The 13547-nt window shown below is 43.1% G+C and overlaps 1 protein-coding gene across 1 annotated transcript in view; it reads right to left on the bottom strand.

The window, feature by feature from the left end:
- Positions 1-12637, bottom strand: part of LOC149287498 (monocarboxylate transporter 8-like) — a 59478-nt gene extending 46841 nt beyond the window's left edge. Inside the window, exon 1 of the mRNA XM_089492836.1 lies at positions 12334-12637. Within this exon, the coding sequence (XP_089348962.1) occupies positions 12334-12637 (304 nt within the window). The remainder of the gene's footprint in view (positions 1-12333) is intronic.
- Between the last annotated feature and the right edge of the window lie 910 nt (positions 12638-13547).

Here is a 13547-nt window from a genome sequence, read left to right as displayed (position 1 = left end):
GCTATGCATTGACATTATTTACATTACACCACCAAATTTACTTTATTTATTTTACTACTTACTACGATTATCAGATCTAGAGTGGTTCCTAGAGTTGGTGTATAGTATTCTAGGTTATGTACAGTTTAAAAGGTTGTAAAATCAGGAAGAGTTACCAAGACCAGGAGTAGCTGCACATACTGTCTACACAACACTCACAGCCTTGTGCTACTAAACACTCAAATGACACAATTTGTTTTCATTTCTTAAAAATACATCCCATCCGTGTGCTGATCTCCCGTGTTTACAAGCACTTGAATTAAAAACTCCACATGCAATAAAATTTCTGGTCCCCAACAATGTGCGTAAAAAAGAAAAGAAACTCCCTTCATACAAAAACACAACGGAACTCAACTTTTACTATTAAATCCTGGTCCAAAGTATCAATGTAAAGTACAAGAATGTTTTGACAATGCAGATTGACAGAATTCTGTGTTTGCGATGAGGGATTTCTGAGTTACATTTTATGTCTCATTAGTCTCAGTATAGTATTAGCATCAGCTTGTGGAAGGTGTTTGAAGACGCTGTTCCGCTTAGGCAACACATTGAGCTCACAAGTATGTTAAAACAAACATTAGATCTCTCACATTATTCTTTCCACAAAATGTTTACTCTTATAAAAATTTAGAAGCTTTTAAGAAACCCTTTCAGTTGCCTTGATAACAACCTTTCAGCGCACGCTTTTGCGCCACATGACAAATAAGGGTTCTGGGCAAAAATATGGATCAAGCTAAATTTGAATAATTAAATGAAATTTCTGGGAAGGGTTTTGACATTTAACTAATTGTTAAATTGTGCCTTTTCACTTCTTGCAGGATTTCTTTGCTTTCCCTTTGACTTACTGTGTGCCCATCACAAAGCAGACTTCGAATAGGATGTCCCAGTCCTCCTTGTCAAAGTTATACAGCCAAAGCGGATGCGGGATGAGCCTGGATCAACAATCTTTACTGCCAAAGAGAGGGGCTAAGAAAAACCGAGGCCATAGAAAAGGAGATTTAACAGCCTTTTTGGAACACGATTGTGTTTGTATTTGGTAAAACGTGGTAGCCGCGTCTTTAGTTAAATAAAAAATCATTTAACAGAAGCATTAGTTACTCACACAAGCACACCTTACTCCAAGAGGCTCTTGACCTAGACGCAAGTTTTTTTTACCCCTGGCAAAACCCATGAACTACAGCTCAATAAAAGAAATGTTTATATAGTAAAAATAGCTTGTATTACATAACTACACACAGACACACACCGTTCTAATCCATTATTAGCAGCTGGCTGAAGGGTTTATTTATCCAACAGAGAGTTCTGCAAAATGTGGTAAGGTTGCCTTGGGGAAAGCGTCCCGTTCTGGCTCTTGAAGTTACTCCACTGCTAAAAGTGCTTCCGCCTTATGCGGCAAGGACCTTTGGGCAGGGCTTCATATCAAGTTGTTAAGCGCAAAAAAACTATCCAACAGTGACACCTAAAAAAAACAACATTGATGACATCATATCCCAGTGCCAGGGAGGTAAGCAACACACTTGTTCAAATACCGTCACTGTCTAAAATAGATCTGTCACAAGAGTATACCGAAACACTTACTGAAATTACAGTGTTTGGAGGGAAGAATTATCTGCACGTTTTGCTTACAATGCAGTTGTTGTCTTATCAAGGTCATGTCTGTAGAGTTCTCCATATCCCTTGTTCTAGCATGACCAGGTTTCATCTTCTGCAAAATGTGTTTCATGTAATAGTTTCAACTGCAGCATTCCAAGGCAAGGAAGTGGTTAATCAGATGCATGTTACAGATGCTACAAAAAACCATGGCGTCCCAAATTAAGTAGCGTTAATGTATTACTGGGGGGGGGGGGTCCTAAACTGCTGAAAAGTTTAGAAAATATTATAGGGACTCTGACACCAAAAATAAACAGTACATTAATCAACAGAACATGAAAAATGCCTATATGCAGTGTTAACATTTTACGCAGACCATATGGCACTTTTAAAGTTAGCTGCAACAATTGATTTGTATTCGCACTTCCATTTCTTGCCTCTTCTTGCCTGTGGGAAATGTATCTCAGCATTGAAATGACATCCTCGTTGCTCACTGACTGGCAACACAACGACTCCATAAAGCTTGTTATTTGATTTATAGTCAGTAAAGGTCCTTAAGCACATGTTGGGAACTGCTGAACTAGTAGAAGATGGACATGTGTGTCACGAGTGCCCATCTCCTTGTATACAATAGCCTAGACAGTGCGACCAGAGGCTGGATTAGCAACTAAAGCACTGGTAGCCCAGAACCTGAGGCCCCTAGGCACATGCTTAGTGTGCATGATGGATAATCTGGCTGTTTGTAGCGTAGAAAACAGAAAACAGGAAGAGACTTTTATGAGTAGCTAAAGGAAACTGACTTTCAGGTGGGTTAAAATAATTTGTTCAAATTGTATTATAAAATAATAATAATAATTAAAACATGGTGTGAATTTTACAAATAAAAACAAAAGCAAATTTGCCAAAAAAGATAAAACTGTGCAGCCATAAAAATACATGTAGACCCAACACAGACAGTATTTGTTAAACAAATAAAAAAGCAAAAAAGTACAGTGCAATATTTAGGATTTTTTTTTAAAATATAATCTAGCACCAAAGGTAAGCTGTTTTACGCGACCTGTTTATTGTTTATAACAATACTTAGCAAATGCATGGTCAGCGTTTCTATCTAAAAGTCAACTATGGCTTTCGCACGGACATAATATTCAAAGCCACCGTATCCCACGGCACAGAGTTTGGATGCATGGAAAACAGAAGGGCTCCTTCTGCAGATGCACTACAGAGGTTGTGACAGCCTGAAAAGCAATCGGGGCCTGGGAAATGTTTTCATAAAAAGCCATATATTTAGGAGGGTCGGATTAGTAGGTACTAAGTGGTTCATATAAAATATTTAAAAACTTTAAAACCAGAAGCTCATATGCGCTGAATGTAGAGTGTGAACCAGAATAAATACTACATTTTTAATACTGAGCACAGGACATTACTCTTCCCTGATTACATAACCAGCACCTGTTTTGGAAGTAGGAAGCCACACCGTGCAGAAGTGCCCAATGTTACGGCACCCCTAGGCATGATCTCAAATGGAAAAATCCTGCCTGTTGACATGGAAACAAATGAACAGTCTGCTGTTAAGACTCAGTCCTTAACCAGTCCATTAGCCTCTACCATTTCTATTGGAAGGCTGTTCCATTTATTAACCACTATCTAGGTAAAGTAAAACTTCCTTATATCTCAGCTCTGATCCCTCGTTCTGACATTTCTCCTTCTTTTAACTAAAGTCTCCTTCTGTACGGTAAGAATGTCAATGTTTCTATGACATTAGCCCTCTTGAACAAGAACAGCCTGCAGCTGGAATACCTTCTCTCCACCTGTTATTAGACTCAAATAATATTCATCATGGTAGCAGACATTATTTCCTTTTTATCAGAGTAACCCTTTGCTGATAAAATAGAACCAGATATTCTTATGCAAGATTAAAAAAAAAAAAAAAAACACACGTCTGCCCCCCCCAAAAAAACCACAGCGAAAAATAAAATTTTTTGAAAAACAAAAAAAACAGAAATGCTGAAAACACACACACACACACACACATATATATATATATAATATTAAAGAGTTTTAAGAATAATTAAACAATGTGTTAATCTTTAAATGATTAATATTATTCCCTTTAGAACATCTAATCTTGTAATGTAAAACTAGCTCGAAGCCATGGCAGGAGGCAAGTCCAGTCCTGCTTTTCTACATTTTAATCTATAACAATCACTATATTCTAGATCTCCTGAAAAATAAACACCATAGCAAACTAGAACCAGATCCAGAGAGCTTAGCAGCACTTAAACACACTAACTAGGTGGCAAAACAGTGGTCATTGAAAAATTCCCTGAAAACACAGATGGAATTCTAATAAACAGAAATTACAAACTATTTAGGGAAAACATTTGAAGTGTTTTCCATCAGAAGCGGTACACATTTTAATTTCCTCAAACCTGCATGCAAAATGATCTATATATTAATTAAAAAAATACTCCCGTTCAAGACAGGTTATAAAAGAAAATAGAAAAATAGAAAAACTTTTGTGACACCATCATGACACGCAGGGTGTTTGTCATATTTTACATTCCTCTCAATTATTTTTTTTAACCTATGTAGGCAAGTGTACCATTATATTCCATAGAAGCAGCAATTTGCGTAAAATTCTACGTATCGCTCAGCTTTATTCTGGGAATCCACATCTCTTTGCCGCCAAGCAGGCAGGTTTTATGTCCCCAGAGGTCCTTCATAAACACCAAGTCATTTTTGCCCTACCTTGAGTTGAAAACCAGTTAATGTGGAATTAAAATGTATTCGATTGCAAAGAGAATCCCCCAATTGACAGATCTACAGCTACTACAACACAACATTTATAAAATAAGCAATAAACAGTTACTGAATTACTGTTATCAGCAGGTAGTTGGGGCATATTTTAAATAACTGGGATACAAGCCACTTCACACCAGTTTAAAACCAGATGTGACATCAAAATCATGCTTTACATACAATACGACACAAAATGAAAGATATTGTTTATAATAATAATAACTAAAAGTTAAAAGGAAAATAAAACCTAATCGCTGTGTTGTGTGTAGGTGTAAGGATGTGGATAATACTGGAATGTGATAGTTCTCCCTTTAAAATATTTTCATTTTGGTAGATAAAACAAACATTAGCAAACGCAGCCACAGTGGACTCACACGGAGTGAGACTCGGCTACATTTCACCCCCTCTAAAATGTAGCCCTAGCGTTTAGAGTTCATGCAAGACTGGCTCCATTATGTATTAAAATATTTTACTCTGGGACGTCCTTTAAATACACTTTAACCTTCCTCCAAAGCCTTTACAAAGACGGCAGAGGACGTGTGAAGTTGGGAAAATGTTCTTCATAAAGTCAAACCAGCTGTCCGAGACCCCCGCAACGACTGTTAAGAAAACAAAACCTGTGTGGGAACACACTTAGAAGACCACATTCATGTGCAGATCAAGCAAATACTGAAAAGAAGAACAGACTCCAGAAGCAGCTTGTAGATGCCCCCTCTTTAATCATAACATTGTATTTTAACAAACGGGTCGTTTATTGTATGATTCCATCCAAATTAACAGAAAGTTTTGCAGCATTTTGATGCCTCTCCACCTTTTCATCATCTAAAGCATTGGACTCCTAAGAGAAACCTTACTATTTTTAACTAACTATGCACGGGTACCCTTACCAGTCTGACAGGCCAACCTACTTTCTATTCTGAATAGGTGCCATTGGGCTTGTTGCCGGATCTAACAACAAAGGATAAATTCTTAAACACACTTTCCCAAAGCCTGGGCATCACAGCGGAAAAAATGGCGCACTGTATTGTTACAAACAGGAAGCTGCCATGGTGTACTTTGTCCAAAGAAGGTAACAAATATTTATGAGCTCACGGTCATTGTCACCCGAAACAACCTGAAAAATCTCTTCTACCATGTTTAGCACAACCATTACATTGGCACCACTGTTAGCACATACCACAGATTTTACCCCGGAGTATCCAGGCTTGTTGCAGATGAAGAGTTCACCAGATCGCCCACCAAACTACTACTTGAGTACAATGCATGTCATGAGCCTCCTGTATACACAAACCCAAGTTGAAGCTCTCCTCGTGCCATACATTTCAAACATTTTTTCACTGGTCTGTAAGTGCAGATTTTCTAGATTTGCTATGTATACAGGAAGTGAAAACACCCAGAATCCTTGGTCATTAAGTAGATCTTAAAGGAACAGCTATGTCATTTTATAAGCCTCAACAGCATTTGTGAGGTTGACTCCGCACCTTCAAAACCCCCTTGATCCCCAGCTTGTCGAGTAGATGGCACAGATACGCTGTCCTTCAATACTTAACCCAACCAGTGTGAAAAATCACTGGAAATGCGCAAGCAAACAGGTAAAGCACATATTTTTCAATGACTGCAAAACCTGGGTATATCTGCGCCTTTAAGATCAAGATCCCGTCTGCAAACCTGTGGTCTGGGAACCTAATACCTTGAAAATTTGTTACAACTTTCATCAGCCTCAATCGACCTCTGGCATTTGGGCATCAACCATTTATAGCATCTCACAAAAGTAAGTACACCCCTCACATTTTTGTAAATATTTTATTATATCTTTTCATGTGACAACACCGAAGAAATGACACTCTGCTACAATGTAAAGTAGTGAGTGTACAGCCTGTATAACAGTGTAAATTTGCTGTCCCCTCTTTGGTTTGTGCCAATGTCTAAACCTTGGCAACAAAAGTGAGTACACCTTAAGTGGAAATGTCCAAATTGGGCTCAAAGTGCCAATATTCTGTGTGGTCACCATTATTTTACCTGCACTGCCTTAATCCTCTTGGGCATGGAGTTCACCAGAGCTTCACAGGTTGCCACTAGAGTCCTCTTTCACTCCTCCATGACAACATCACAGAGCTGGTGGATGTTAGAGACCTAGCGCTCCCCCACCTTTTGTTTGAGGATGCCCCACAGATGCTCAATAGGGTTTAGGTCTGGAGACATGCTTGGCCAGTCCATCACCTTTACCCTCAGCCTCTTTAGCAAGGTTGTGGTCATCTTGGGGGTGTGTTTGGGGTCGTTATCATGTTGCAATACTGCCCTGTGGCCCAGTCTCCAAAGGAAGGGGGATCATGCTCTGCTTCAGTATGTCACAGTACATGTTGGCATTCATGGTTTCCTCAATGAACTTTAGCCCCCCCAGTGCCAGCAGCACTCATGCAGGCCGACCATGACACTCCCACCACCATGCTTGACTGTAGGCAAGACACACTTGTCTTTGTAGTCCTCACCTGGTTGCCACCACACACGCTTGACACCATCTGAATCAAATACGTTTTTCTTGGTCTCCTCGGACCACAGGACATGGTTCCAGTAATCCATGTCCTTAGTCTGCTTGTCTTCAGAAAACTGCAGGCTTTCTTGTGCATCATCTTTAGAAGAGGCTTCCTTCTGGGACGACAGCCATGCAGACCAATTTGATGCAGGGTGCGGCGTATGGTCTGAGCACTGACAGGCTGACCCCCCACCCCTTCAACCTCTGCAGCAATGCTGGCAGCACTCATACGTCTAATTCCCAAAGACAACCTCTGGATATGAGGCTGAGCACGTGCACTTCTTTGGTCGACCATGGCGAGGCCTGCTCTGAGTGGAACCTGTCCTGTGAAACCGCTGTATGGTCTTGCCCACCGTACTGCAACTCAGTTTCAGGGTCTTGGCAATCTTCTTATAGCCTAGGCCAGGGGCGTCCAACCTGCGGCCCTCCAGGGGGGGTGTACTCACTTTTGTTGCCAAGGTGTTGAGTTATTTTGAGGGGACAGCAAAGTTACACTGTTATACAGGCTGTACACTCACTACTTGACATTGTAGCAGAGTGTCATTTCTTCAGTGTTGTCACATGAAAAGAAATAAAAAAATATTTACAAAAATGTGAGGGGTGTACTCACTTTTGTGAGATACTGTATATCCACTAGCAAATTCAGTGACCTCATCTCAACAATTACTTGCAACTTTTAATATTATTAAACCTGCAGATACAGGCGTTACAGTGTGCCGGCTGTTTAACGCCAGAAATAAATATACTTATATTGAAAACACAGAAAGTACAGCTTGGGTGGCACGGACCTGTATGGTTAGTTATCGTTAAAGCTGAAAATGATTGTGCAATTGCTCAACTTTCTCATTGAGCGTTAGATCACTAGGAGAATGAGCTCAGTTCTTGGCACCCAGCTGTATTGTTTTTATTTTTACACTAGCGATTTCTGAATGACCATCTGTTGATGTTTTTTAGGCTAAATGTCAGGCTCTTACGGTGTTTATGACCTGAATACTTCTCAATGGCAAAAACACGGATGAAGGCTTGCTCCTCCATTAATATAATATACAAACAGTACACCCTGCCATTCTTCCTGAACGTGCATTGGATTTCTTTGATGTATATGAAGAGTGTAAGCTTGCGCTCTATACCTAATGTGTCGGTTAGTAAACTGCTGCAGTCTGCTGAATTTATTATTATCGTTTATTTATACAGTGCTGTTAAGCGGGCATGAGCACAATTACAAGTGAAAGTAGCCTATGCAATAAACTTTATAAATTACACGCTATTATTAATTATTATTTTTACGCGGAATCATAGAATGTGTTAGAAGAAGAAATGGCTCACTGTAGCCTTTTCTGGTAAACAAGCACCGTGACTAATTGCTCCAATCCCTGGTTTACTAAAAACAGCAGCACAAAATAGCTTACATTAGCCTAAAACAGAAGCACCGTGCCACTTTTCTATGTATTATAGTTAGTGGAGCAAATGGAGACGTGTGGAGTGGAATATACGCTTATTGCTCCAGATTTATTGTTTTCTTTGTTCCATTTATGAGCCAGTCTTTCAGCACTGCACCTCCGTACTATACTTTGCAATCACATAGCCAACAGATTAGGCCCTATAGCCCCGAGCAGAGCTAGCCGGTCCGTATCCTGTGTCTGACAAGCCTGGGAATACTAGTTTAACAAAAGCTCGTGAGCCGGAGCCTGGATAATCCTGGCTTAAAGTCGGCCCGGCCAGAATGCTTTCAGTCCTGCAGAACGGCAGCGCGGACACAAAGCATGCAAGCGCTTCATACGCCCAACGCAATAGAACGAGCAAAAAAAAAAATAAAATATTCTGTTCCACCGACGCAGAAAATGCAGCTTTAAACAAATTAATTTATGGATAGGCAGGTAATCACTAAATGTCTCTGAAGATTATAGGCGCTATACACAGGTATACACGCCGGCTCCCGGCACATGAATAGTGAGAAGCAGCTCGGGTTTCGCCTGATACTATAGCATGACGGAGGTGTGGGCCGCCCCACGGACGACGCATTCTTAGCTAATACCAGAAAAACATCTGCCTCCCCGATAGCAGATGGCATCATGTCGCATTCATAAGTGTATTCTTATTTATTGGTGCATTCGCTGTCACCTATCTGATCCAGCCCGCCGAGTGCCATGGGAGGGAGTCACGCTCTGGTCCATGACACCCACCGAACTTAATGAACATATATGTAATACGAAGCATAACATGTAAAGGGATTGCAGGATAACTATCACCAGGAAAGGCTAAGAGATCTGAATTTGTGTATATGTGATAGAAATGTTTAAATACATACAGGATGGCACTTTATTTCAGAGGAGAAGTGTTAGAACAAGAGGGTCAGTGGTTCAGATTGAACGTAAAGAAGCAGAAGTGGTAAAGGCTAATACGGTGAGGGAATTTAAAAATGCGTGGGACAGGCATAAAGCTATCCTGAATCCAAGGACCGATTAAGGTCTGACTCTTCTTTCAGGAAAAATGGGCACACTGCTGTTTTATTCTACGTTTCTAGAATAAACGCATGTTGGAAGAAAGCGAGCGATTAACTGCCCCCCCCCCAAGGCACAGCTGCACATACTTACGTAAAAGTTAATAGTTTTTTGTTTTTTTTAAATAAAATATTTGTAGAGGTTAATAAAAAATGGCTTAAGATGAGAAGTGACAAGGCGTCAGTCAACAATTTCTATTAACATTAGGAAAGCAAGAGCTTGATGACCAGCTCCTCCTAATACACCCAGCTACATGCCAACTACCCCAAGGAGCGGACGCTTAACCCTGACATTATCCTAGCGCAGCTCTCAGTAAGATCAAGATTTTTGGGATCCTAATACCAAAGAGTGGGCTAGTTTAAAAAACGTCGCTACAAGGAAGGGACACACAGGGGCTTATTTACTAACGGCACAGTTGACTTTGAGACTTTGCAGGACATTTGTGCCCTCTGCTCCTTATTTCGCTATTATGAAGGGCCAAAACTAGCATTCTCCAAGATGAAGGGCTAAACTAGCCCCGTATAATGCATAATTCAGAAGGTAATGAGACTTGGATGAAGCCTTGCCGATTTAACTATACATAATACCGGGCCAGCCGAGATTTTTCTGCAGCAGAAGCTCACTTTAGTCAGCCATTCATAATGCACATCTACGGGGCTACGGACTCATACAATAAAAACACAACGCCTTTTAATGCAACACGTAGAAGGATAGAAGAACCATTACAGGCACACAGCCCTCATTTCACGACTTAGAAAAGGGAGCTAGAAACATAGCACAAGGTCACTTTTAATGCGACAAATCATATCGAGATTGACGGGCAGGTATTAGGTGTTAGAAGGTGAGACACATACTATCAGCATACATGAAAGCGGCACCGACGTCAACCAGATGCTGCCAGCAGTAGAAGGCTTCAGACAATATATTATTATTACTATTATTATTAAGAGAGGAGTAGGGCATTCCCCATTAATGTCTGCTTTTGTGTCAAAAGAATTCAAGAATGAGACATTTTTCGATGATTAAAGAGTTATTTCTTTGAAGGGCATTGATTCAGCACTACTAGGAATAATAGAGTAGGTGGAACAGCAGCTTTAATTCAGGACATAAGTGGTGCTTGAGTTTCATTTTCTATTTATTATGTTAAGGATGTTCCTTTCTATGCTGGTCCTAGAGGTAAATGTATACTAGCTGTGGGCACGCACCCCACCTCCTGTATTAAAGATGCGGATATACATGTAACCCATGCGTTATTATGACAGGGGGCTGATGACCGGTATATACGTGTGTGCATACATCAGATGAGCAGTATTCGCGTGTGTATAAGGCAGTGTAAACATCCATACTATTAGTGATGGGGATACCTTACTGTAACTCTACATATCCATTGTGTATGTTAGGAAGAAGCACTGCATGTGTCGGGGGGTGTAAGCATGTGTCTGCCTGGGGGTAAAAACATGCACTGGGGTGTAAGCATGTGTCTGTCAGGGGGTATAAACATGCACTGGGGTGTAAGCATGTGTCTGCCTGGGGGTAAAAACATGCACTGGGGTGTAAGCATGTGTCGGGGGAGTAAGCATGTGTCTGTCAGGGGGTATAAACATGCACTGGGGTGTAAGCATGTGTCGGGGGAGTAAGCATGTGTCTGTCCGGGGGTATAAACATGCACTGGGGTGTAAGCATGTGTAGGGGGTGTAAGCATGTGTCTGTCTGGGGGTGTAAGCATGCGCTGGAGTGTAAGCATGTGTCTGTCAGGGGGGGTATAAACATGCACTGGGGTGTAAGCATGTGTCGGGGGAGTAAGCATGTGTCTGTCAGGGGGTATAAACATGCACTGGGGTGTAAGCATGTGTCGGGGGAGTAAGCATGTGTCTGTCCGGGGGTATAAACATGCACTGGGGTGTAAGCATGTGTAGGGGGTGTAAGCATGTGTCTGTCTGGGGGTGTAAGCATGCGCTGGAGTGTAAGCATGTGTCTGTCAGGGGGGTATAAACATGCACTGGGGTGTAAGCATGTGTCGGGGGAGTAAGAATGTGTCTGTCCGGGGGTATAAACATGCACTAGGGTGTAAGCATGTGTAGGGGGTGTAAGCATGTGTCTGTCTGGGGGTGTAAGCATGCGCTGGAGTGTAAGCATGTGTCTGTCAGGGGGGTATAAACATGCACTGGGGTGTAAGCATGTGTCGGGGGAGTAAGCATGTGTCTGTCCGGGGGTTTAAACATGCACTGGGGTGTAAGCATGTGTCGGGGGTGTAAGCATGTGTCTGTCCGGGGGTATAAACATGCACTGGGGTGTAAGCATGTGTCTGTCTGGGGGTGTAAGCATGTGCGGGAGTGTAAGCATGTGTCTGTCTGGGGGTGTAAGCATGTGCGGGAGTGTAAGCATGTGTCTGTCTGGGGGTGTAAGCATGTGCGGGAGTGTAAGCATGTGTCTGTCTGGGGGTGTAAGCATGTGCTGGAGTGTAAGCATGTGTCTGTCTGGGGGTGTAAGCATGATAATTAGTTTGTAACATTTTGGGTATTAGGGAACACGTGAAATGCGCCATAAGTCTGTGCAGTGATGAAAGGGGTCCTGCGAGAACCGGAGTATGAGGATGATGTGAAGGATTTGGGCGATTTATAAAGCTGGATCCAGAGCATTGTACCGTGTGATGCAGACAGACTGAGTGACGTGTGTCCGAAGTATGTGCGCAGGAGGCGAGATGTACCAAGCGCCAAGTACCAGGAAGAGGTGAGCGCGATGTCTGCGCACACACCGGGGAAGAGAGCGCTTTGTAACTCCCGGACACCCCGCGCCGACACGTGCACAACTCTCCGAAGGGAGAGGGGCTGAGAAGTGAACTAGAGGAAGTACCGGGACAGGTGGGGAGATTACCTGTCTTGAAGTCCATGCCCTGTCCTTTGTTGCCCTCCATCTCCTCCTGAAGAATCACATAGAGGATCCCGAATGAGTTCTGGATGCCGAAGATGGAGCCGCTGCACCAGGTGGCCGCCAGCACCACCACCCAGCCGAAGCCTCCCTCGGGCGGCCTGCTTCGGACCTCCTTCTCCCGGTTGCCCGGTCCGGGTGCCTCAGCGGGTACCGCCACCCCTTCCGGGGTTCCCCCAAGCAGGCTGTCCCGCATCCCCTGCTCTTCCCCCGGTGGCAGGTTCTCGTCCTCCTCCGCTTCTTCTTCCATCGCCTGGCTCTCCTCCTCTAGCAGCTCCCTCCCCGCTCTCCTCCCCTGTCCCTCCTCTCCGCTCCCTCCCCTGGTCTACCTGCTTGTGAAAGCGGGAGACAGACACTGCACCCTTTGCTGAACCGAGCTGTCTGGCAGGCTGTCTGCATCCGCTGCACGTTAAATACTCGGTTACCGAGTTTATCCCGAGCTGCCAGCCGCGCAGTTTTACTCTGCTGCCCACAGTGCTGTTACCCTGCTGCCCCTCCACTCTGTTACTCCACTGCTCCTCCACTCTGTTACCCTACTGCTCCTCCACTCTATGTTACCCTACTGCTCCTCCACTCTATGTTACCCTACTGCTCCTCCACTCTGTTACCCTACTGCCCCTCCACTCTATGTTACCCTACTGCCCCTCCACTCTATGTTACCCTACTGCCCCTCCACTCTATGTTACCCTACTGCCCCTCCACTCTGTTACCCTACTGCCCCTCCACTCTGTTACCCTACTGCCCCTCCACTCTATGTTACCCTACTGCCCCTCCACTCTATGTTACTCTGCTGCCCAAAAAACTGTGTTACTCTGCTGCCCACAGTGCTGTAACCCTACTGCCCCTGCACTCTGTTACTCTACTGCCCAAAAAAGGTGTTACTTGGCTGCCCACAGTGTTGTTACCCTGCTGCCCCTGCACTCTGTTACTCTGCTGCCCCGCAGCGCTGTTACGCTCCTGTCCAAAACACTTTGTTACTCTATTGCCTTGCTGTGCTGTTACTCTACTGGCTCTGTGTTACTCTACTGCCCACATGGCAATAGTATTACTGTTCACACACATACTCTAGGTAATAATGTCTGGGCTTACTCACTACCTGGTAATAACACTAATACCTGCCAATCACACTAATACCATCCGTCTACCTACTGCCTGCCAAT

Source organism: Sceloporus occidentalis, unplaced genomic scaffold (assembly GCF_023333645.1).
Source record: "Sceloporus occidentalis isolate IW3139 unplaced genomic scaffold, rSceOcc1.0.p SCAF_60, whole genome shotgun sequence".
NCBI classification, from domain to species: Eukaryota; Metazoa; Chordata; class Lepidosauria; order Squamata; family Phrynosomatidae; genus Sceloporus; species Sceloporus occidentalis.
The sequence above is the reverse complement of the archived record's forward strand: the minus strand, read 5'-3'. Positions and strand labels throughout refer to the sequence as shown.